At 32.8% G+C, this 27,410-nt stretch overlaps 1 protein-coding gene across 3 annotated transcripts in view; it reads right to left on the reverse strand.

Annotated features, from left to right (window-relative positions):
• The window catches only part of CSMD3 (CUB and Sushi multiple domains 3), a 579,207-nt gene that overhangs the window by 72,064 nt on the left and 479,733 nt on the right, over positions 1 to 27,410 (reverse strand). For all 3 annotated transcript variants that reach the window (XM_041470732.1, XM_041470731.1, XM_041470730.1), the window contains 10 exons: positions 25,769 to 25,885; positions 21,265 to 21,474; positions 19,636 to 19,824; positions 16,285 to 16,462; positions 14,012 to 14,157; positions 10,962 to 11,042; positions 9,691 to 9,804; positions 5,408 to 5,596; positions 4,863 to 5,009; positions 2,195 to 2,383 (listed from right to left, as the gene is read on the reverse strand). In XM_041470732.1, the coding sequence (XP_041326666.1) occupies positions 2,195 to 2,383; positions 4,863 to 5,009; positions 5,408 to 5,596; positions 9,691 to 9,804; positions 10,962 to 11,042; positions 14,012 to 14,157; positions 16,285 to 16,462; positions 19,636 to 19,824; positions 21,265 to 21,474; positions 25,769 to 25,885 (1,560 nt within the window). The remainder of the gene's footprint in view (positions 1 to 2,194; positions 2,384 to 4,862; positions 5,010 to 5,407; positions 5,597 to 9,690; positions 9,805 to 10,961; positions 11,043 to 14,011; positions 14,158 to 16,284; positions 16,463 to 19,635; positions 19,825 to 21,264; positions 21,475 to 25,768; positions 25,886 to 27,410) is intronic.

Here is a 27,410-nt window from a genome sequence, read left to right on the forward strand (position 1 = left end):
AAGTCTGAAGTACCTTACTTTGAAGTCAAATCTTGAGCCCTAAGAAAGTACCTATCATGCTGACACAGGAAGGTTAATCCTCTCAGACTATGTATAAATACTCAGGGAAAAAAAAAGAGTGCAATCTATTTTTGCCCCTACTGGGAGCTGATCTGGCATAAAACTGATTTGCTTCATAAGCAATATAACAACTGTGTGGCACAGTACCAAAGCTAATAATCACAGCTAAGACACAGGTAAAGCACCAATCCTATAACAACTTGCAGAACAGAGGTGTAAGAATCAATATTAAAATATTCTTGCATTGCCATAAAAAAACCCTTGCATATTTCATGGAAATTTAAGAAAAAAAATCAAAAACCACAGTACAGACACACTCTGCTGAAAAGATCACAGAAAAATATTTCTAATTTGCTATCACCCTGTCTTGGCAACCATAAGAAAATATACCTAATCACTGTCACAGTATCTATTGGCAAATAGCACTGTCACAGTATCTAGAGACAAACACACATTTAGAAAAAAATAAGAAAACTGTGATTAAGAAATTAAGACCCCAAGAAACTATAATTTAATTCTAGGGAGTATGAGGACATGACCCCAGAGAGATAAAAAGTGACAAGTTAATTAAATGAGAATGTTCTCCTTCCATCTTATACTGAACATCTGATAAAACTACTATTTCACTTGCCATCACCAAAGAAACAACTTCTATGACACTAAAATGAAAACATGTGACCATGTTTATTACTTCTTACTTGTTAATTCCTCAATATCTTGGATTGCAAATTAGGCAAATCTACCCATTTCAAGATGATAACTATATGCTTGTATAAACAAGTAGCACTCTTTACTGCATAACTGGCCTAGATTAAACTCTTCCTTCAGAAGCACGTTAATGATAATGAGAGCTTTGAGACAATTACAAGAGTTGCCCGAATAATGTTCATTTTGTTACATCAGGACCAGAATTCTGCAGTGCATAAAATTAATATCCTCTTGCAAAATAATTATTACATGTAAACAGCATTGATTACAATCCTAAGCACCAACAAATTCTACAATAGTGCTTATTCACATAATGCACATAATTCACATCACGTCTCTTTTACCAGTCAGTAAAATATATATCAGATAGATTCTAGCTGTAACCTGAGATGTTCTATATCTACCATTAAGATTAATTACTCCTTCAGTATTAAAAAATCTCCATTAGTGGCTTGATAAATTTTGAGTCATATTATCCATGTTAAGAGTCAACCTTGTGACACAAGAAAAATATATCTGTTCCTTAACCCTAAATTTTTAAAAAGCAAGATGCAAACCAGCAAGGCTTGATAACAAACTTTTATAAGTATCAGATCTCCCAAAGATCACTCAATGACATTTTAGTTTACAGCAGTTTTGATCTGAATTTCACATTTGTGAAAACCTTCACAGAAAAGTTGCCCAGAGAAGTTGTGGATGTCCTATCCCTGGAAGTGTTCAAGGCCAGGTTGAATGGGCATTAAGCAACCCAGTTGAGTGAACAGTATTTCTGTCCATCCCACAGGGATTGGAACTACATCTTTAAGGTCCCTTCCAAGTAAACCCCTGTTCGATTCTATGAAAATTACCTTTTAGTTAGGGGAATATGTAAAAAAATCAGGAAAAGTTACTGCCATATCAGATACTTTGACAGGAAAAAATGACAAATAGGAAATATCCAAACTTCCCTAAAAATAGAGCTATCACAGAAATGTTTGGTCACTATATGTCAGCTTGTGCAACGTTGTTAATCAAACTGAAACATTAAAATCTATTCCTTTTTTACAAATTTTGGAACATAGTTCCAGTTCCAAAGATATCCATTAAAAATATACACAGTCCTTGGAAAAACTTAGTCATATTAGTTCTCAAAGAACACCAGCATTTTGAAGACTATGTGAAATTTCAGAAATTATTATTGGACCAAAAAGAAGTTCTTAAATATTCTTCACTGAATGTTAAAGCAGCATTTTTTGTATGTCAGTCTTATTAGCTCCTCTTGAAATACTGTTTCTTAAAAGTGCATTTGTTTTTATGAGGTTGAAAAATTCTGGCACAGAAGTATGCCTGTGAAACATCTCCCTTCTATTCATCTTCAGTCAAAAAAAAAAAAAATAAAGAAAAAGGAAGTTTCTTAGAGTTTATTTTATTTAACAAAAGAATTTACCTTGACAAGCTGGGACTGGAACATCCCATGAGTAATACCCATATGGAGACTTCCTGCAGACGGCAGTGCTTTTCCCAATGAGCCGAAAGCCGCGGTCGCAAGCCCAGCGGACCATACTGTTGAGCTGTCCGCCTGTCTGACTGACAATGAAACCGTGCGGGGGCGACTCTGGGGTGCTGCAGTAGAGAGCTTTAAACAGAAATATTAATGGAATAAAGTATGTGTTCAGAATTCACGTAGCAATTCTTGAGAAATTCTTGTTGAATTCAGTGGACATCTGATTGAACACTGAGAAACCATTGCTGAAAGTTGTATTTTATGTATGATAATGCATTCATTGACCAATTTCACAAAATATAAAGGTAATAAAAAGAGAGCTTTATAAGCTATTTACAAGATTCAGTTTTCAGTACACTCCAAAAAAATAGAATGATAGCTCACTTTCATAATTGGCTATAGCTTCGAGGTTTGGGGTTTTTTTACCACCTTCTTTTTAAATCAAATAAGATACTGAATTTTAGTTTATGTTGAAATTTATTGCAATTGTATGCATTTCAGTAGTATACACATTTTTGAAAGAGGGAAACAATGTACATGCTGAACATAACTCTTTTTAAATAGTCCTAGTCCTAAATGAGTTTTTTCATTTAAATTCTGTAATACACTGAACTGAAGTAAAACATTAAAAATAGATTTTAATGATATTTATGACTATCACCATAATCCATGGCAAAAATATCGAATCTGCTTTTAGTTGTTGATTAATTTAGAAAACATTAAGTTTTACAGAAGTCTTATCTAGAGACTACGAAAAAAAATCATAATTCAATATGAGAGAAAAAATATCTCTAAGAGTTATAGTTCTTACAATCTGAAATTATTTATGTACTTAACAACTCTGACATAAAATACTGGTTACTTACTATGTTTCCTTTATGTCCCTTGTTTATTGAGTACCAAGTAATTTAGGTTTGGCTATCTTCTCATTGGAGTGGACCAGAAGGCTCTTATAACCTGGTAACCACCTGAAGATGAATTTTGTGTGTGTAAAAGTTTAACTTGGTCTATGGTTGATTTGATTAATAGCTGCTAGCCATAAAGGCTGTTCTCCCTTTTGTAGGAAAGAAAACTGTGGTGGAAGTTTGTTTACAAGGGCTTCCTTTATACTTTGAAGAAATGTTGATAACTTGATATTTATTTTCTCAGGCAAACAGAGAACTGCTCCTTTTCTTGCTCTTTAAACTTTTCCACGTCTCATTACTTACTTCAAGTCAATGTTTTTCTCACATGAAAGCTTCCTCTGACCAGAATGGAGTCATATGGCTGTTTGTTTAAAACAAATATTTAACAAACATACTAAAGCAAAAAGCAGAATCAGAACTACTGCTATATCTTTCAGACCACATACTATGAAAATATCTTCTTCCTTACACTAAATGTCTCCTGACTCACACTTTTTTGGAAAGAACCAAAGATAGAGACATAACAGTATTTTCTGTGTGAAACAGACCACTAGAAAATATTTCCTGTCTGCCTCAGTTCTCTCACTGCCTGAAAGGAAAGACTGAAGAATTTTCTCTTCTTTCTATTTTAACAGATTCAAAACTGACTACAGGAAATGCAAATTGATAGCATATATTATTTTATGCCTAGTAGAGAGTGAATTTTACCTAATGAACAACAAACATTTTAAGTCAGAAAAATCTGTCCTCTCCTAAAGGGAAAGATGGAACTGACATGTTTGCAGTATATATGATCGTAATTATTTTTCTCTAATTGTGAAGTAGCTGAAAATTGAGGAAAACCAAAAAAACTCAGCAGAAAGAATTTTATACTTTTTTCTTTATCCACCTTGTGAAATGAAAAAGCTTTTATGCCAATAACTTCTCTAATATCTACAGATACTATCCCCAGTACTCTTCCTTGTGTGTATTTCATATCTTTGGTCATCATAAAAATAATTCAAATATAGATTTTATGCAATTGCTGTAAATTGCAACAAATCTACTTTAGCTTGACTAATTAAAATATTTTCCAGTAAAATAAGTATTATATAATAATTCTCTAAAAGCAATTTTACTAAAATCTAACTTTGTCAGGTACCATTTCCATACACTATTCATAAATATGTTAATTTGAATTAATAGTACGTACAATACTGGGTTTTTTACATACTAACTTATCTCTTTTAATGCTGATTGCTGCTTCTGCTGAACCTTAAATTAAAGAGTTCAACCCTTCAGAGTCTCATATTTTTCCACTTTATAGCTGTTCACTCCTGCCTTGCTGCAATGCTTTCCCCTGTCCCACCAAAATTCTTAATGATGAATTGCATAAAGATCTTGTTATAAAAACACCCCAGTATGAAGAGGCACACAAGTGCAAATAAATGGGAGGGAGAAGGAGGAAGCTGCTTCTTTTATCTTTAATAATGGCTTATGCCATTTTAATGCCTGTCTTTTATTAATTCTCTACAGAGCATATGTGTGGGTTGTTTTTTTTTTCTCACAAGATGAGGGCCATTAGATTCATATATATAGAACAGATTGGATTTCCTTTCAGTTTGGTTAATTAAGGATACCAAACATAGCTTATATTACCATTTTCACATAAACAAATGTTCCACATTGAAATTTTATGCATATTATAAAAAGTCACATTTGCATACCAATATATCTTATCCTGAAACCTTTTTTATTGGTGCCATGATCTGCGGACCACCGGAGAAATACTTCATGGCCATTGCTGGTAATATTTAGAGAAGACGAATAGTCCCCGCTGAGAGATATGAGCAATGGGCTATGACTATTTGGTCCTTGGTACAAAAGGAAGGGAAAAAAAAGAAGGAAAAAAGGAGTTACAAAGTTTAAAATAACATACAATAAAACATATGCACACAATTAACATACACGCAAATCATCCTTCAAGCAAATGACAAATTAATTTGAATTAAAAAATTGAAATATGTTATAACTGGAAGGTATATATTTGCTCAAAACAAAAAATTATTTCTAAGTATAAAGTGCAGTAAAATTTTAAAATAAAATAATCCAAAAGTTCTTTTTATTATAACAAATCAAAATAAGTTCCTAAGATTTTTTCATACTGAAAAATTATGATATGCATAAACAATAGTAATTAGACAGAAGCAATATTAAAAAAAAACAATGATATAGACAAGGCATCATTCAAAGTTATGTATCCTATACTTACCATCAAAAACCTCAAGTATATCAAATTCCTTTTCTGTCTGGAAGAATTCAAAGAACATGCTGATATTATAACCCTTTTCCACAGTAATGGTCCAAGCACACATCTGGAGGTTTGGGTAGCTGTCAGGATATCCAGGGCTCAGTATTACACCTGTTGAATCCAGACGCATTTCATTGGCTGGACAGAGCACTGTGCAACAGAAAAATTGGCAAAAAGATGTAAAGCTCATTATTTCTATTTCATGTGATTGATGAGATTTTCCGGAGTTTTGAAGAACAGCATTACTCATTCTATTTCCTCAAATTGAGCAACATGGTGATTTAAAATATGATGAAGTAATTTAATTTTGAATTTATCTGGATTCACTAGGTCTACAAGAATAACCATCTCATTAAATAGAAATAGCTGACATTACCATGTTATTGGAAGTTTTTTCAAAAAATATGTTTCCCTCATGATATATGAACAAATGCCTTCAGTATATTCAGAACCTAACACAGCTAAACAGCAGCTTTGAAATCTTTTTATACTGACAACTCCTACATGAAAATGAGTTAGTCCTGAATTACAAAAGAAAAATATTAGGATATTAGTTTTCTCAGGAACACTGGAAATAACACTGTCTCATTAATTACAAAAATCAGGTTTTATGTTGAAAAAGTTATTGGATTATGAAAAGAGATAAAGAACACAGGAAAACAGAGAAAGGGAGAGAAAAAGAGTATTTATCTTCATACAAAAACTTTGCAAGAATCATATAACATTTGGTTTGGAAGTGACCTTTGAAGATCATCTAGTCCAACCCTCTGCAAACGCATTCAAACTGAACTTGAAAAACTGTATCTGTCCATATATTTTAAAAAAATATTTGTATCTCGGTTGCAAATTAGCATTTAGTTGCTAAAAGTTGTTTCTCATGTCCTGTGTTTGTTTCCATTACTCAAGAAGAGATTGAACACAGCACCTCCACCCCACTTAACAAAATCATATGGCTGGAATCTGGCTGTCAAATTGCATTGCTGTGCCACTTGTGACACATATCTCAAGAAAATGAACAAAGTAATCCTCTCAGCTTTATACGTACATATAGACATATATTTATATAAAAATATGTGGCAGGAACAGCATAACAGTCATCTGGCTACACTCATTTATCTGCAGCTGGTTTTGCCTTACAAACTGTCCTTAATTTCAGCTTTTTCAGCTAAACATCCCTCAGGAATTTTATAGAGAATTTAAAAGACTTGTTTCTGTTAAACAGATTCCCTTGGGAATTGGGTGGCTAAGTTTAATTTGAATCAAAGAACATGTATCTGAGATACAGTTAAGGGATATCATTAAACAATTTTCTCAGGGTCCCCTTATTATGATGCAAAATACAGTTTGAATCCTCTTACTCTGAAATTTTCATTTTATCCTGTAAGTAGAAGCTAATTTTAAAGAAAATTAAGGGTGAAGTTGCATGCTTTTTTGGACAATATTTTAACTAAATAAGATGATAGAAATTGGCTAAATTTGTGGAATTTAGTGACTATTTTCACACCTAAAGGAAATCTGCTAGAATTTTTAAGAAATGCTCATCCAGCTGGCACATACAAGAGAAAAACGGAGGAAAGAAAGTTACATAGTTTAAAACAGTATTAAATGTGATGTGAACTAACCTATAATAATTAAAATTACCAAATATATATTAAATATAGTTTGTCTCAATATTTTTTTAGGAATTCCTCATTTATCTAGTATATCTTTACTGCAATATATTAGATTCAAGACTAATGTTAGTCTTATGTTACTTAAATTTTGCTCAGCAGCATTCTTCAGATTTACTTCTGGATTAAATTTGAATGTAGGTATCGATTTATTTCAAGTCAAAAATTAAAGAAAAATTCAATCAAATGCCACTATACTGGCTTAAGCACATAAGATATGCACAAGGTTAAAGCATCAGGAATTAACAGTATTAAGTTTAAAAAAAAAATATGCTCTACACAGTGAAGATAATTAGTAGACCAACAGAAGAACGGAGACTTTTCCTTGAAAGTGACTCTTACATAGTGTATTATACTCTGCACAGTGAAGTGTGGTAGCTCACCCATAGACCAATGCAATATAGTAGATTCATGAAAGACAGAATTTTTATGGCATGTATTTTTGCTGCCTTTAGATTCCACAAAGCTCTCTATTCATCTTTCATTACTGAAATGTAACTTATGTACTGTGATCTTCAAACTTAGACATCAGATAAATAAAGATAAAAGAAAATATGCTGCTTTTTTTTCTAGGTTGCTGGTAGGACTGGTCATTTTTAACACAATTCTTTCGCAATTTTCTTTTTAATTTCCTCAAACTAACCCTGAAGATCATGTTAATTTCACTCTGCTTTAAACAGAAATTTTAAAAGTATCAATTTAAAATTTAGCATTAGAACCAATGTTTAGCACTCATATCTGACAGATAAAAGATTAGCTACAGGAAATGAAGTCATCATTCCTGAGTTTTTGTCTTGGGTCTTGCATTGAATACAAATATGCCTTCAGCAACATGCACTGAGAGAATGCTTCAGGATCAGAACATGTCTCTATTTGCCCTATCTAATATTACATCGTTTTAACATTTAAAGCAATGCCTGGAGGTTACGATGGTTTTTCACCTGTTAAATGCAATATATCTGCCAAGTTAGGATTTAAACTTAAATTGGGATGTTGGAAGCTATTCCTAGACACAGTTGTATCTAACTACAAGTCTAATTTCCAGAAATTATCAGTGTGAAAGTTCTTATGAAGCTCACATTTCAATTTCACTTTGCATTTTTAAGAACTACACTCAGTGCTGTGAATAATTTTGACTTCTGCATAGTTTTGTTCATAAAATTAGGGGGAAACAGCTTATTCAGTTATAAGAATAGACCCTTCCAGCTTTCCAGGAATGGAGGAAAAGAGTATATTTATACAAGATTTTTTTTTTTTAATTCTCAGCTGAAAGCTTAGGTGAATATTACAGTAAAAATAAAGTCCTAAAAATTAATATACTGATGTTTAATTTCTTAACATCTATATTGTGCACCATTTTATAATTTTAGAAAATGTTTAGAAACAATAAAATATCCAAGTTTTACCTGTAAATTTAGTAGATTTATTCACAATTAATTTACTATTGCCCAATAAATCTTTCATCATCAGTGTTTTATGGATATGTTAATAAATTAAAATTACTGTAGAAGGACACACCAAAACGTCAGATTGGCAGAAAAAAACAGATGGCAATATTTTTCATATAACACAAATTTAAATCAAATGCACTTATCGTGACTGATTTGGGAAAGTATTTTAATCCTGATGTAGATGTTAGAATATTAAGCTCAGGAACAGATGGATCACAAAAGTATATCACAGAAACTAACAGAATTTAAAATGGCTTTTGTTTATATAACTTATACTTTTATAAGGCTGTAGTGTTTTGGTTTGGTATTTTTTCCTTGAAAAAGCTTTATCATACATGTTTATATCTCTAGGTTCTTATTTATCCTTCCAGATATAAATGAAAGAATTAGTAGGAAAACATAAACTCATGCCCATTGCTGTAACTGCAAAGAGATTCCATTTTTTTTAATGAAGCATGTGAAAGGCCAATCTTCATTTGTTCCCTAATCAGTTTGGGATGAAAGAAAGATCTCCCTCTTTTTTAAACTACAGAAAAATTATATTCCACCATAACACATCAAATTTCACTTTAATAAAGACTGGTTTAAAGTGTGATGTTAGTGCCTGGCAGGACTGTAATTGTTTCGACCTTAACAATGAGATGACCACACACATACACACACACACACATGCAGAAAACCTGTTTTTAGAATGCACTGAATAAAAAATGCAAGTACTTAAAACTGCACTGAAAAATTATTTTGTGATCTTGTTCACCCAAATCCATGCTATGTTAATTTAATGTTTTTTTAAAATTCCCACATAAATTTTCATACTATTATGTTGTAGAGAAAATGAGTAGCATTATTTACCAGACTCCCGGAAAAAAAAAAAAAATAATTGTAAAATTATTTTCACAAAGCAGAGTAGCAGCCCTTTCAACTTGTGAAGTTCATTAAAATATTACTAATTATTTTGCATATCTGACATACATGAAACAAAACAGAGTGATATATTGGGATAAATCATCCAAAGTCTGAAATAGTTTCAGTATACTGTCTTATATAAAGAGATGTAGAAGTTATTTAAGGAATCACCAGTGAACTGGTTTGGCAGCAGGAAAATAAAAAGGAAAAAAAAAACCTTGACAAGTAGGTGGTGCTCCATCCATCTGAAGTCTTTCCCCTAGTCGGCATGTCAGAATCTCATTACCAACCAGCGTAAAGCCTGGCTGACACTGGTACCTTATTATGTCTCCTGTTCAGAAAAACAACACAAGGCAAAACAGACAAACAAAATAAGCACTAAACAGCAATTAACTGGGACTTTTAGCTTTGAAAACATTATTGATTAATGAAGTTTCTTACCACCATATTATACAATGGGCTAAATGACCTCTGGCATAAACAACTTTGATTAGTCTAAGAAATGTGGCAAATGAGCTTTGTGTTGCACACTGTGCTGCATCTATCACTCCTTTCCACCACATTATTTATTAGATAGTTTACTAAGTTGTCTGGGTTTGACTGATGCTATGTGAACCAAATGTCCACAGAGCTTTAAGCAATATAATTTACAGGATAAACATTATGGAACTAAACAAAGGTCTCAGATCAAGTCAGTAATTCATATAATCCTGAGGGAAAAAATTAAATAGCAAATGGATTTGTTGATGCTATCTAGATCTGGCAATCTGACAATAAGAAATTTTCATTTTTTTAATTAAGAAACCAAAAATTTATATAGCTTTATATACCAATAAAAGTAAAAACCTGCATATCCCAGCAGTTCTCTTTGGCCCGTATTACAGAGAGAAAAGGAAAAAAAAAAGTAATTTCTCTTTGTGACCTATATAACTAACCATATATTGGTGCATATACTAAAAAAATTATTTTCTTTGCCATAACATGAGCAAAACTAGCTCACCAGACATCTCAAATCAGATCATAAATCATATTTCTTTGAAATATAAGTGCCTAAGTAATATTATTGACATGTCTCAGAAAGTCAGAATATCATTCCCTTCTCTAATCCTCATAACTTTTACAAATTTGATTTTACATTTTAGGTCACAGAACCATAATTATGGCACAGAGTATACCATTGTCTACATGTTTTCTTATTGGTTTTGTTTGTTTGTTTCAGTGTAATATAATGTTTTATATTAAATACTATGAAAAATGTATTTTAAAATTAAGTTAATTACAAAGAGTTATTGTATTACTTATATGTTATCCCTGAAACATGGATGGGATTCAGGATGCATAAAGAAGAGGAATGATTTCTTTAAAAAATCTATTTTCAAATAAAAATCTAAAATATTACAAGTATGATTTCCATTCTGAAAAGCACCATGTGCACAGCAAGTTTATTTCATAAATAAATTTTGTGATTTTATTTTGTTTTAATATTACCTATTTCAAATTCGTCATCCTCAGCTAGAATTTCAGCATTTGGTACATTTGCTGGCGGCTGGCAGACACGGAGCTGATAGGCTATAAACAGGAACAAAGCACAGTTGACATTCTCAAACACAGTTATCATAGCCATGCAATAAGAGATTTAATATCCACATTAGCGGGATAAACATAAAAACTCAATTTATATTGAAACTTTCAAAATAATAAAAATAAAGGAAATGAAAACATTGCAAGTTGTGTCTGCATTCTCAATTAGTTATTTAGTTTTAGTGGCGAAATCCTCTTCGTAACATAAGAAGTTTAGAAGTGGTTGCCCATTTTCTCATCTGAGGAATTCCAGTCAAAAAGAAAATATTTTTGTACTTTTCAATCATTGTTTGGCTTGGTTTTTTTTGTGGTTTTTTTTTTTTTTTTGTTGGTTTTTATGATTCAGTTTTAGTTATGAACTTTTTCACTTTTTCACTTTTGAAACCTTGCAATAAATACAAGTTTTGGAATCCCAAAAATTCTACATGGAGGCAGCATAACGAATGGACAGAAACATCTTGAATGTGAAATTTCCTAATAAATAAACAAATATGTGGAGTACACATAACCTGCAGATAGTGTCAGGGAATAATCCTGCTTTCAAAATTCTCATTTGAAGTTTCACACAAAATAATGTTCTGAGATTTAGCATATGATGCAACAGCCAGTCAAGAAAACCACGCCAAATAAATAAAAAATAAGTAGGAAGTGTATGCAGAAGTGGTACAGATTCATTTTTTCCCCCAGAGATCCAATGATCCATGATGCCCATGTTTGGACACAGACAAAATACAATCTGATCTTAATAATATTAGGACAGAAATCTGGCAAAAGAGATCACTTTGACATATTTTTACCTACAGTGGAATCTTTCCTGTGTTAAAGTGTACGTTCAGGATGAAGTATGCTTGGTCTTCATTAACATTACATTTTCATACAGCATTGGTTTATAGCATTTCTCTTCAGCACAAAATACCATCTATTTATAGTAGCTGACAGTTCAGCTTCAGTAATACACATTCTTGGTTGCTTCGTGTGATTAGACCCTTTAGTACTCTAATTAGTCAAACTTTTGAAAATCACAAAATTTATACCATAAGACCTTTTGTTAATAATGAGTCACCCTTATTTGGTATCTTCCTATTACACCTGTTCTTCATTCAGGTAATGAAGATCTACTTGAAGCAGTGAGTCAGAAAGCCAAACCAATAAAACACACCAATTAAACATGAAACAGCTGTGCTGTTTGCATCTTAAGAAAAATAATAATAAAAATCATGAACATAATTAGAAATTGATTCAATAAAGAAGTCCTACCATTTATCTCAAATGTCTCTCATTTTAGGGTAACAGGAATATCATTAATTTTAATCCCAAAATTATTTATTTTAAATAAATTTGATTCCTTTTCTTTATTTGACTCCTTGAATGCCTTTCCTTTATTACTATAATGTTTGTTCAGCTGATATGAAGGATCATAGACTCCAAGATATAGAGAGATTTATTTATCTTGACAACATTAGTACAAAAATAGTTTTAAGTTTCTTAATAAGTAATCTTTGTGCTGCTCATTTTGCATCTTTATTGCACATTAGAGCCCACACCTGTGGTATGAAAATTTTCACAACAAAAGAAACAAGTAAAAGGAGATCTTTAGAGACACTTTAATACTAGCAAATTACTAGACCAGAAGAAATAGCCTCAAGTTACTCCACATGAGATTGGATATTATTAAAAACGTACTAATCAAAAAGGTTGCCAAGTACTGGAACAGGCAGCCCAGTGAAGAGGTGGAGTCACCATCCCTGGAGGTATTTTACAAGACAGATAATGTGCTATTTATTGACATGGTTTAGTGGCAGAATTGGCAGTGTTTGGTTTATAGCTGGACTTGATGATCTAAAAGGTCTTTTCCAGTCTGAATAATTCTATGATTCCATGAGCATTTGAGCATATGTTTGGTCATATATTGATATATTAGTAGATATCAATACATATGGACTCATTAATGAACACAAATGTCATTTTGTCCTTTGCAATTTGACACATGCAATATAGATTCCAAGATTTGGAATGGAAATTCTGATCCTTGTCTACCTAGCCCTGCTGGAGTCTCTACACCATAATCAATTGCTGGTGGGTTTTTTTTTCATTGTAGGCTTTATGTATTTTTCTGTTTTGTTTTTGCTTAGCTTAAAGTTCCTTTAAGCCCATAAATTTTGTCTATCTGTATTCACCACCATCTTTAATAAATCAAAAAGAAAATCTTCTAGTCACAAAATCTGACCAGGATCCAGAAAACAGGATGTAGTCTATTTGTGTTTCCTAAGATGTACAATCCAATGGGCATTCACAAAGCACCTAAACCCACCCTTACTTCTCAATCTATTTCCTTGTAATGATAGCAATGTACAAGACACTTGACCACAGAGGGTCTGTGTGACTATAAAAAGAGGTAGAATTCAGTGAATTAATTCATACTCATTTTCATTCAGTCAGTATTTAATTCAGGTTAATTAACTTTAATTAAACTATGTAGTTCACAATCATTGAACTATATAATGTAGTAAACAATACATCATAGCTATAGTTCACTATCACTGGTATCTCTAGAAAAACAACACTTAGTTCAAAATATTCAAAATTCAAAATCCAAATTTCAAAAAGAAATTTAGTGCCCTCCAAAAATATTTAGGTTGCAAAGGAATTTTAGAAGCATTGTAAAAAGAATGTGCACCTTGAACTTTAGGGTCTTGATGCTGCCTTATTTGTTCGTGTTTCATCATAGTGCAATCTTTTTATTTTTGCTTGAATAATAGTAAATTTAATATCTGGTCAAGAAAATAAATTATTTTCATCATTCATGTTAAGTCTTTCATATGTTTGCATTACCCTAGCAGTGGTCAATCATATTAATAATAGCAAATCTTCTTAGAAAAAGCAACTGATTTTTTTATGCCTTGTCTTCCTCCAGTGACCAGTAAAAACAGTGAAAAAGTTTAATTTGTCACACTTACCATGATAACTAAGTACAAAGAAGCCACTGGTAGTAAAGTCACTGTGAAACTTTATCAGAATCTGATTGGAAGTGCTATAGACTGATTCTAGTGCAGTGTTGCCACTAAATTGTCCAATTTGAGGGGAAGTTTGGTCTGGTCCATCCCTAAGAAAAACAAACAGAATATTTTTTTTCTTTCTTTGGTCTGAAAGATTAATATGATTTCTCCAAATTTTAAGTGAATGCAGTAAATTTTCCCTAGATTATACTGAAAGGCATGAGACAACTAAAATAAGATAAACCAGACAACAAGGGCTAAACACCTTCTCATTTCCTGTATGTGTACTGAATACTAATTCAACCACCTTTTGAAAGTTAAATTCTTATTTTCTAATAAAAATTTCAGCCAACCCAAAATTACTGAATTTGTGATTGTACTTCAATTACTTGCCATAACCTCTGATCACATTTTTGTATCTATAGGTTCAAATGTGGCTATCAGAAAATAAATAAAACTAATAACTGGTCACATCTACCAGTCTTTTGAATCTGATAATTTCTAGGAAAATTAAGTTATAAATAGTGTTGCTATAATTAATTAATAGAATAAATTAAAAATACAAGAATTAATATTGGCTTTGGCAAAAACAAACCCAAAATGCTTACAGACTATTGAATACAAGATTCCCCTTGAAAACTGCATGTTGACATTAATAAATGTGCATTTTATTTGTAATGCTTATTCTAAGTTACTTTTGGATATGCAATATTTTCAGCATATTTTAACCTAGCTTTCCTCCCCAAATTAATAGTTTTAATGTTATTATTTATAGTTTACAGTATATATGGACAGATAAGAATTGATTTAAAGTTTGGTTTTATGAGTTATTCAGAGTTTTCTTAATCAATGTGTTGCTCTGTTATGAACTTTATATAAATGGTCATGTCTTTTTGACTCAGGCAGTGTCATGATTTACCACTTAATGTAGGTATTAATACAATTAATTGTATTTAGCAATACAATTGCTAAATACAATTAATTATATTTAGCAACTGTATTGGTAGCTTTAATCAAACTGAGTATGATACACAGCTGATTTTCTTGAATCCTTCTTCATATGAATGTACTGTTATTATTTTATACTATTTATTATGATTTAGACAATACATGTACTACTCAAAAGATCATTGCTACCTGATGGAGAAATGAAACACTCATTTCAATAAAAAAATTGAATCAAAGTTAGTACTAAGCAACAGTGGAACTGTACAGAGGACAGCATAATGATACTAGAGTATTGAATGTTCATATTTGCTTCCTTCCAGATTAGAATTGTTAAATAGTAAGCAACAGATGAACAAATTTGAAGTTATTTTTTTCAATAGTTATTAGCATAGCATATTAAAAAACAAATACAAATATGGATATATTTTATTTTGAAAATTTTGTAGTAATATGTTTGTCCAAATTATGACACATTGACACTTTCCCTTCTGTTTTAGCAGGGAAATTGTATGCTTTGAAGCATTTGAATTGCGAAAAAAATTGTTGTTTTTTTTGCATTGGAAACACCTATAAAATTTTTGATCTGCACTATATATAAAAAGTATCCCAGAAATGGTATAGGCCACATAATTAAATAGCCATCATGTATACAATACAATTTTGACACGTGTACAAATGAGGACTAAAGCCATTAAATGTCTTCAAATATGCAGTGGAGGGATTAATGTGATAGGCTGCTGCTGAGAGTCAGCATGCAGAGCCATGACAGACATGGATTCAATTACACAGAGAATATAATTTGTTTACAGTTATTGTTAGCTCAATTCGCTTTGTCACAGCCAAATACAAAAAGAGCCTCTTGTTTTATGTTCTCTTAAGAATAAAAGAAGCCAGCTTGGAAGAAATGAATGAAGTGTTGCCCTACTTTAGTTTCTAGTAGTCCTTTTCTAAAACACTAACACATACATCTGAAACTTTTTATAAAGTTTCTTAAGTGTCCTTTCTTAAGTGTTGTTTCTCTTGATTGTTGATGAGCTATTATAGCACACCTCTGTATGCTTTTATTTGTTGACAAACTGAGAAACATTATTACTGTTTTTGATATCTTGTCCAGTGATATCTAGAGAGAATGGTCCATTGGAAAACATGGACTGGTGCAACTCAGTCATTTCTCCTAGAGAGAACACCAGTTTCAAGGGGAAAATCATAAATATATTATTTTAAATTCATATTTGCTTACATAGTGTCAAATGAAGATTAAATAAATGCCAAAAGTGTTTTCTTACCAGACAGTTATGAAATCATATATTGGCTCTGTTTGGAGAACTGTGAAATTGATGTAGATTCCATTCCCAGGTGGAACTCTCACAAGCCAGAAGCAGTCTTGAAAGTTTGGATACTCATCAGGGTATCCTGGAGAGTATATGGTGCCATTCATTGCAGTTATGTTTCCCCCACACAGAGCTACAAAAAAGACACTTTTTAAAAATAGCCAATAAATGCTTTTTGCATTCTACTTAGACTGTACAAAAGCTCTAGTTTTGAGCACATTTGGTACGCTTAACTTCATTGCATATGACCATTCCTGTGCAAAGAAAACAGATTTTATTCAGCTTTGTGCAGAGTCAGAAGTCTATTTTGACAGTGTTTGTCAAATATAAAAGTAAAAAAAAAAAAAAATTGATGCAGTAAATACTATGAGAAGTGCAATTAAAGAAATATATATATATACATATAGGGGGAAACTCCCTGCACAACTGAATATTACTTTTTTAGGGCTTTGTATAAATTCCAGCTACAAATTAGCAACAAATCACACTAATTGTTTTCATGTATGGTCACAAGAATATAGCCAACCAAAATTAACACAGGAAAGAAGGCACATACAAGGTTGAGGGGTGGGTGATGATTAAAGAGCAACTTCAAAATGAGAACATTGTATCCAACAGTATGAATAGTAATTTTGCATTTATGGATATAAATTCTGGTAGATAAAGAGTCCTCTCTGTAATTCATGTCAAAGATTGCTAATTTTAGACATCATACAGTGCAAGAGTGACCACACAGATTCTGGACTTTCATCTCTGTATCTCTGGAAAACTGTTAGTCCAAACTAGATTATTTTACCATACAGATTTCAGATGTATGTTGAATATGACACCACCCAGTTTTTACAGAAGAGAAATGTTATACAAGCCTAGCTCTAGAAAAGTAAGCAAAGCTTAAAATTGTACAATTTGCTTTATTTTGCGTACCTTTACTTTGCCCACTCCACCCCACAAGGTGCATGGTATGGCAACACAGACTTTCTAAAATATGTTTAAAAATCTTCAACCAGAGCAGTTTTGACATATAGGTTTGACATATAGGAATTATGTATAATTTGTATTTAGCAAAAACATATGTTAGGGTTTATGTTTATAAACTTTGGTGCTGAACTGTAAGGTAAGAGACACACAGTGACACTTCAATCATTCAGACTCAACAGCTTGGGCACCACTTTTCTTCAGCTTTAACCTTAAAGGCTCAAGGGGGTTTGAGGAGTACAGACAGAAATTGGTTTTGCAGCCAGCTCTTAGGGGAGTGAAAACATGGTCTGATGACTGTCAGGGAACAAGACTTCTTGGAAAAGGAGAGGGAACAGAATCCAAACAGGTTAAAGCAAGGGAGATGAGTTAAGAAGGGTCAGAGAGAGTTAGATGATGCTGAGCACGTTAAAGGAATATTAGGTGCATGGAGATGCAAGAAGAGAACAAAACTGTTTAAACAGAAGAAAGTTTAGTCATATTTAATTCAGATTGTCTGCTTCAAGATGTCTGAGGAATTAAAAAAGCCTTGGTAATCTTGTCTTACAATAAAGACAAAGTAAATAGAAATTTAAGACATGTCATGTATTTAATGCTTTTGAACACAAAGCCTTTATCTTAAATCAAACCAAGTGAAACTAGGAGATAACTCATTATTCTTTTCCTGCAACAATAAAACAAAAGAAAACAAAACAAAACAAAAAAAAAACCCTCAAAAATATCTGTAGCATATAAAAATGTCACAAGCCTTTACTAAAAATACCACAATAAGTATCAGCACAAAACCCCATGTAATTTAAGAAATTTTTCTAGCAGCTGAGTAGGTTACAGTCTGTAATCACACAGCAAACATGCATCTTAGATCTCTTATCAAGTTGGTGGATTTTTTTAATCTTCATTTTCCATATTAAATTAAGTAGAAACAAAGAACATTCAGCTACTGTTCAGAACTTCATCAAAACTGATAGTCAGAGAAACAACATGCCTTGGACATATTAGAATTTACTAATTAAAATATTGGTTCCAGTAAGGTATTTCAAAGAAACAGAATCCCTGCATTCAATAAATTGTTTTGATTGTGAGGCACAGAAAATACAGCTAGAACTAACTAACAGGAAAAACTAAGTGTTTAGCAGTTGAGACATGAACTATGAAGGTGTTACTATTCCACAAGATCCAGAAAATGGGTGGTGAAACTTAATTATAATTAATTAACTTGTTCCCCTTTCAAAAAAAAAAGACAGTGTAGGTGTCATCCGTCTTTTATATTATAAGGCTTCCCCTTCTGAATTCAGTACCAGTTAGGTCCTAATTCAGCTACCACATCCCTCCGAAATTCCTAAGGCTCACTTGAGTCCAGCAGGAATTTTGAATAATGAGGCTTTTCATTTAAGTACCTAAATTTGGGTATATTGTGCAAAATACAATGAAAAAATCCAGAAAATGGGGGAGCTTTTTATTTTCTATTTGGGTGGTTGTATTTGACTTTGGAGTTTTTTTGGGGGTGGGGTGCTGTTTTGTTGTTGTTGGGGGTTTTTATTTGGGCTCATACATGATAGTGAGGATCCCATTCTCAGTGCAGTTTCACCATTCAATATAGAGGGAAGCTAAACCTTTAAGTGGAGGACTGACCTTCTTTGACCTGCTGCTTAGAAACAGGTTCCTTTCAGCATAGCTAGGGAAGAGATAAACACTTCTACAGAACCATCACAGTCATTCTGTCTCCTTAAAATTATAGCTGTGTGCAATTCACAGTTCCTGGAACCTTCTTTTTTGTTTCAAGCACAAGTGAAAAAAAAAAAAAACAACAAAACCAAATTTAAAAGGTTAAAAAACCTAAATAAAAAAAAAAAAAAAAAAACAAACAAAAACCAGAAAAAAACAAAAAAAACAAACAAAAACCAGAAAAAAACATATGTGCAAATGATTTCACAGAGCACTGGCTGGAGGACAACGTCACTAAAGACCACCTTTAACATTTCTTTCTAAATGAAAAGAAAGAATATAAGTGGCCAGAATTGGCAAATTCAATTTTTGAAGCTTTTTTTCCTTATTTAGTGCAGAGTTTTTACTGCATTGCCTCACCTAGATTAAAAGAAACATGAGTCTCCACATTCCAGACTTTAAGCTTAACATTCCAAAGCAAACAAATTATCTCAGATTCATATTAATGAATGATAATTCATTCATTTGCAAATGAATGAATTCCTTTGCAAAGACTACACTGTAAATATACAGGCCTCTGTAAATCAAAAAGCTGAAATTAGTTCAGTTAACAGTCTTAGGATGATTTTCAAATGAAAAAGGGTTTAGAGGTCACCTGGAACATACCTTCACATCTGGGGAGAGGATGATTCCAATTGCGGCTGATGCCATGAAGACAAGTTAGAGCTGCATTCCCAATCAACGTGTAGCCAGGAAAACACTCAAATGAAATAGTTTGGCCCACAGTAAAGTCATTTCCAACAACAAAACCATTACGAAATGGTCGAGGATCAGGGCAGCTTTGGAGCTGATATGCTGAAATAAATAATAATAATGGTGGAAAATCAGTAAAATAAAAATTCTGATTTTCTCAAAAATAAGAGTTTTTAATTAGAATAAAAATAAAAGCCATGGGCAGCCTATATGATGGGAACCAAAGTTCCATGATGCTGATTATCAAATAATTGATTTTACACCTGGAGAAGTACAGTGACATCAGCTATGCTTCTGTGCTGCTAAATAACATTTATTTTTGCTGTTTGAAGATACTATTGTGAGACAGATCAAGTGCTTTTCTGATCCAACAGGAATTGTCAGGTTTTATATTCTTCTGTTTAAGGAAAAAGATAAATAATCATGTCTATACTTTTATTTGTTTTCCCCAGAAGAATTAAAAGGCTCTGCAACGAACTGGAATATCAAAGACTTTATAGTGATCAAGTACAATTTGAGAACAAGCTTTTCTCACACATCTTGGTGATTTTTTCCTAGAAGATTTGAAGCACTGTCTTCTTATTACCAATGTGAGAACAAATAAGCTGTGTACATTCTGAAGTATAATAATATCTTGTTGTATAGGTGTGAAAGAATCAGTCCTGTCTTACATGGTTAAAACACAGAAAAGAACTTACCAGTGTTTTGACAAATGACAGCATCTCCAAAATTAGTACTGTTACTATTAATAGTATATGGTCTTAGGTTTTTACCATCTTTAGCACTTTAGGCCACAAATTGACTTTTTCTTTAAAAGCGAATTCTTTTTACAGTGGCTCACTTCCAAAATGTTACACAGACTTGTTACTATTAAAAGAGTAATAGGAGACTTCTCTAATGCAAAATCTCTTTAAATCACTCTTAGGTGTAATGAAAACAGGTCTACTTTAAAATACACATTTGACCTTTTTTCATGAACAGTGGTGATCTAATCCCTTTTAAATGAAAATGCAATTCTATAAATAGAACTATGATCTCGTGATCTTCACCAGCTCAGCATGACCTACTTGGGTACAAAAGAACAAGAACCTTCAGGGAAATGGTGAACTAGGAAATAAAATGGATTTGGAGATTTTTGGGTTGGCATTAATTTGCAAAAATCTACATCCATCCAGTAATACAAAACAGTATTTAGATGTATACCTGCCAGAACCCATTACACAAAATTAAAATTCCAGTATGCTTCCAAACATTGAATAGAGATTTTCTTTTGTAAAGGCATGCAATGTAAATTAATATGCCAATCAGCATCAGATATTGGCAATTATCTGTTTGCTGACATTTTACCTGATTTTAAAGAAAAAATATGCAATAAATTGTTTTTTTTCATCTTAACTTTCTTCATTCTTCTCTTTTGTCTCAATGTTTAAAGCTTGGCACCAAAACACATAAAATCTTTCATATTTATTTTTAGGAATCCCCCAAACCCCATAAAATCTATATTAGCCACCTTGCTCTCTCATAAGAATGTCCAAATCTCACCTTGATATACAATATGAAATCCTTGTTTGTTCTGTGAGTAATCACTGTGAAAGTATAGGCTGGTTTCATGAGTTGTGCTGAACAGAGAGGCTGGTAGCTGAGGGCCACTTAGTCTCCCAATAACAGTGCTAGTTTCTGTAGATCCACTCCTAACCTCTAAGTAATCGTGTATGGTCTCCGTTGAGAAATTCAAAAATTGCAAATGGACACCTGCAAAACATTGTCAGTAAATAAACACCACCAGTACCGAAACCAGGAGGGAAAAAAAAGTGTGTTCATTTTACACTGATAATCACAGAAAATGACCAGGTGGAAATCTACGTGCTACCTGGCAAGCACCGGTTCTGATGTGTGTGGGACTGCACATCTATCATCTTCCAGTAACCTTTAAATTGGACTAGATGGTGAGCAGAAAGGCCTCAGGTCCAGCTCAGGGTATCACGCAGGCAAAGCCTCTACTGGTACCCCAAGGATTTGTGAAAGGAGAGTGTATGGGGAACACATGTGAGTGCTCCTCACACACACTGGTACATGATGGTTTTGGTGACAGAAATTTCTGATTATTTGGTTCAGTAAGGAATAAGAAGGCAACTTACTATCCATTAGCAAGTTATCTTCCCTAATCTGGTGATGTATTACAAAAATTATGCAGCATGAGAAAAAAATTCTATGCACTGAATAGTTATAGGGCTCTTAAACATTTTCCTGTTTATAACATATTTCTAGATAAGTTAAAACCAAGAAAAATTTGTATTTTGCAACTATGGCATAATAATGCAGTAGTTTCATTAGAAAGATGATTGAGTCCTACTGGTGTTTCTGGCAAAGACAATCAACACAATTTCATATAAAACTGAAAGTAAAAGTTATAACGTCAGATAAATTATTGAAAGTCATGCATAGTTTTGTAACTCCTGAACTGTAATACCTAAATAGTGTTTCTCACTGTCTTTTAGAATTTTCCTTCTAGATACCACATAAAGTCTACGAAAGATTTTCTAAAGCATGAAACATTTTATATGCAAGCTAGGTGCATAATTAAATTACTGTTACCCTGATAATTTCTGTCTTGCTTTATCTGAAGACAGTCTATAAGTGATAAGAAAGCTTTTTAAGTGCCATTCTTTGACTTTGTCAGCCTTCCAAATATTTTCTACACAGAGAATCAAGCTATTATTCAATCTTTGCTCTTTCTCTATCACGATACTTTGGCCTTCCATTTGATCCTGTGAACCATACATTTTTCCAAAGGTTAAGCTATCATTAATAATTGCCAACTCATGTGACCTTGCTGTCAGTTTTTTCCTCTTTCACCAACTTTTTGTTACAAAAAATAGAAATATATTTTTGCAAATCATCCTGCTCTCTGTATTGCACTGTCTTTCTCTTTGAGTTTCTGAACCATATCAATCTTCAAAAGTATTAATCTCTTGCTCTTCCAGTAGCATCTCCCACTATTTTCTGAGATTTCAGCTTGTTGGAGTTTTCTATGTCCTTTTGCAGTTTGGATATCCTGCTTGAAAAAGTAGTTAATATATTTATATATGTCAATAAACACAGTGTCCTTGGTAAAAAAATTACACCATTAGCTAATATACAGTGGAGAAGCTTATGATCTGTAACTTATAATTGGGAGAAAGTATTTCTAAAAAGAGTTAAACAAGTGAGTCTATAGGAGGTTCCCATGATGGTGTTTTTGAGTTTCTATTTACCACACAGAAGAGTTGGCTGTGTCTCCACTAGATCAAAGTCACAGCATCACAAAAACCAGTTTTAGCCATCACTTCTTCAAAAGTCATAATTTTCTTTTTTTACAATGAAATTTTATTTTAATATTCAATTTAGTTTCAAACACATCCCACTTAAAAAAGGTAAAAAATATCAAGCATGTTTCAATCTGAGCAGCTTTAGTTTTCTGCTAGAGAATGAATCATTTAATTTTCCTATACATGAACTGGAAAACAGTTCATAAATCCAGTGAATAAACTTCAGTTGGTACAAAGCAGTTCAGAACTATTGATTTTGGTGGTTAAACTTACTTATCCAAGAAACTGTTTCCAAAACATCAGTAGCTGAATCACTTGCTTAATGGAAGTCAAACTAAATGGTATGTTAACAATGTAGAGTTTAAGTACCAGTCTGAAGAGTTAAGTTAGAATTATTGGACACATAAGTCTGGCAGAATGCAAGCAAAGAAAATGGAGTAAGGAGTCAGTATGGGAAGAGAGACAGGACAGCAGTAAAGTGAGGGAAGAGGCAGATGGCAAGGTATTTGGCATAAAAAGACAGCAGGTTCTGGACGCAGTTGAACATAGCATTTTAGTAAATTTGAAATTTAAGCAATATTTCAGATTTTTATTATCTCTTCTTTATTAGCAAATATCTGTGGAATCATCTGTCAAAATATCCTGTTCCCTTATAGCTCTGAATATTAATTTCTTCTGTGAATTTGATCCAGAAATAATGCACCTACTACTGCTATAATATTTTTTTTTGATAACTTAACAAGCAGAAATCTATTTGTGATTCTAGACAGTACTATGACTCATAATGAATTACTACAAATTGTCCCATCAGGCTATCTAAAAATTCAGGTTGTGGCAGAGTTAAAGTGTCAATGTTATTTCTATAAAATGCTAAGACAAAAAAAAAAAAAAATCAATTATCGACTGTAATCTTGTGTGTTTGAACAAAATACAAACAAACAAATTGTTCTGTATAGAAATCCCCATTTTAATACAATGTATTTCCCCCAGATAGATTTGGTTAAGTCAGTATTACAGAACACTTAATGTTTTTCAATATAAACAATCCATGCAGAACAATTGGCTTTTACATAAATCCTAAGTGAACTAGGCTCATGGGATTTCTAATCAAAAAGCCCACAGAACTGATTTTATAAAGAAGAGGGAAAGAAACTGAACCTATGCAGAAGAGAATGCTATTTGGAATGGATGTCCCACTCTGGAAGACCCAGAAATTCTGTATTGTCAATTAAAGAATATGGCAGAAGATGGCAAGTACAAAATAGAAAAAAACAAGGCCTGTCTAAGAAAACCAGCACACCATTCAACTAGCATATGAAGAAAAAAATTCAAGTGCACATGCTCCTCAAAAAGTGCCACGTGTTAAAAAATTAGATAAGACAACTCTACTGGCTAGCTTCAAATAAAGACTTCACAATAAAATATGCGTAGGATCAACCCAAAGCTGCTCAAGGTGTTAGCCAATGTAATTAAAATGCTGATAGTACCTATACAAAACTATAGTGAAATAAGAGAAGCTCTAGTGACTTGAAAAAGTCTGAATATATGTTCACCTTTAAGACAACAAAAAGGACCTGGGAAATGGCAACTACAGGTTTGCTGCAGTCCTTGGAAAAATTACGGAACTTGTTTTTTTGGAGGCAATTTCCAAACATATAAGAGACAAAAAGGAGCATTCATCATGGATTTTATAACAGAAAGTAACAGTTAATCAACCATTATATCCTTCTATTATTAAATTGACAAAGGGAAAAAAGTGTATATAATATACTTTCACCCTGCTATGGCTTTTGACTCGGTCTATAACATTCTCATCTGAAAGCTGAACATACATGAGCCTGATGAATGGAAAGGAAGTCAGTTAAAAATTAGCATAACTTTGAGGCTCCAAGGGTGATAATCAGCCATTCAATGGTTGGCAGCCAGTAACAAGCACAATCTGTGGGTTGCTATGGAAGTTTACACTGGTTTATGTTATCAGAAGAGACTTGGAAAATGAGAATGCATCCTCAACAAATGTGTGGAGGATACTAAACTAGGGGTTATGGATGATATATTAAATGACACAATTTTTGTCTGAAGAACACTAAAAAGCTTAAGGACTGAGTAAATAAATGCTTCTTAAAGGTTTGCACAGGGAGAGGTGCAAATTCTACATCTGGAGTACAACATCCTTATCTGTTACAGGCTGGGGATTATTAGGTGAATAGCAGCCCCTGTGAGACAGTTCCACCAGTCGTGGGCTTGATCCAGTGTTTCTGGCAATTCTATTTTGAGTGGGAAGTTTGACAGCTTTAAGTGGGAGGCTTCTACATTTCTCTGCTGCTATTACTTTCACCTAGGATACGCAAAGAAGTTTAATGATAAAATAATTAATTAAAATGTAGCTTTAACTTCTAAATTGACTTGGTGGGAAATATTCATGATAGGTATTTTTTTGTTAAGTTTATGATTTCATAAAAGAGAAATCAATCCTGTAAAGTTAGAAAATTGTGCTGAATTGTAATTAAACAATTTTGTCTTTATCAGAAAATTTTGGCAAATACTAAATGAAAAACCAAGAACCTTGTAGCTTTTCTATTTTAAATCTTTCTTTTAAGATTTTGTTAAATTTTCCAAATGAATTATAATTACTTTTGGTTTTTTTGCTGGCATAAAGAGTAACAGTATTTTAAAATCTATGTTCAGTGTTTTGCACCCATAAAAAGGCAATTTTAAATCCATAAATTAACACATACCAAACCCAATAGGCAGTTTTATTGTCCATGTGCAATCCAGACTGCTAGGATAGTTGCCAGGAAACCCTGGACTGAGAATCACTCCACTGAAGTCTGACATGCCACCACCACATTGTGCTAAAACAAAAAACAAAAACAAAAACAAAAATATTTTTCAGACGAGTGAAATGAGTAAAAAATTTGTCCATAACATTGAAGATCCTTAGGGCATTAATAATATAATAATACCTAGGGTTACATTTTGACAAATACACAAACATGTATTTACCACTAAATATCTGTTAGAAATCAATTAATTAATTAATTTACAAGTAGGTAGCTTGCAACTTTGTATCAGCTCTGAATTGAGTAGATTTTATCTTGGGGGATGCATGCACCCAAAATAGATCAGATTACAGAACCGAAGAATCATTTAGGTCGGAAAAGACCTCCAATATCACCGAGTCCAACCTCTGACTGATCATCACCTTGCCCATTACACTATAGCACTAAATTGCACATCCAGCCATTTCCTGAAGACCCACAGGGATGGTGACTCCACCACATCCCTGGCCAGCCCATTCTGTGAAGAAATGATCTGAAATTCCTGACCACCCTTCCCATAAAGAGATTCTTCCTGATGTCCAACCTGAACCTGCCAGGTGCATCTTGAGGCTCTGCACTCTCATCCTGTCAGTGGCTGCCTGGGAGGAGAGACCAATCCCACATGGCTACAGTCTCCTTTCAGGGAGCTGTAGAGACTGATAAGGTCTCCATGAACCTCCTTTTCTCCAGGCTAAAAAACCTCAGCTCCCTCAGCTGCTCCTTATCAGACTCATGCTTCCACCAGCATCATTTCCCTAATGCTTACTCTCCAATTTGTCTACTAGAACTGTCCTTGTGACAGCCAAGCAGCACACACCAGCTTAAAGCCGTGCTGAGATAATTGTGCATGTTCACAAAGGAGCATCTGAATAATATAATGTATTATAAAAAGACTCTGTACTAAAAGCTATTCAAGAGGCCTTTTACAATTGTATCCTTTTGTTCTAAAAATGAGATAAAACAAACAAACTTAGAAAAGGAAACATACACACACTTTCAGAAATTAAGCTAAATTCATATCTTAATTTTGTTTTTGTTTTCAGGCATGGCAATAGTCAATAAAATTACTTAGACATCCATATTACCTTTAAAGGTGGTAATTATGATAAACAGAATTTTGTTTAGAAGTGTTGTCCAAGTAAAAATTTGCTACAGCATTTGAAACACAAGTGAAAATCATTACTTGCAAAAAAAAAAAAAGGAAAAATATATGAAAAAAAGGAAAAAATATGAAAAAAATCTCTAAAATTTCAGCACAGAATCTTTATCTTCAGAATTTACCAAGAACAGTGCAATTATAATATCAGACTTCCTAACCATATGTTAATGCATAATGACAAAAACTGAAGACTAGCTCCTGAAAAAATTCTTACAAATATCTCAACGTTTTTGAATATTTATAAATTATAAGCTGAGGGAGCTCAATACCTCACAGGAGGTTTTTAACACCCCACAGGATTAAGAACAGGATTGTGTGAGGCATCTCAAGAGGATATATATTAGCTGTCTTGAAGAAAAGCAAAGCAAAAAAAAATCTGTAATGAGATCTACAGCATCC

Source organism: Pyrgilauda ruficollis, unplaced genomic scaffold, assembly GCF_017590135.1.
Source record: "Pyrgilauda ruficollis isolate IOZ18807 unplaced genomic scaffold, ASM1759013v1 scaffold25, whole genome shotgun sequence".
Classification (NCBI taxonomy): Eukaryota; Metazoa; Chordata; class Aves; order Passeriformes; family Passeridae; genus Pyrgilauda; species Pyrgilauda ruficollis.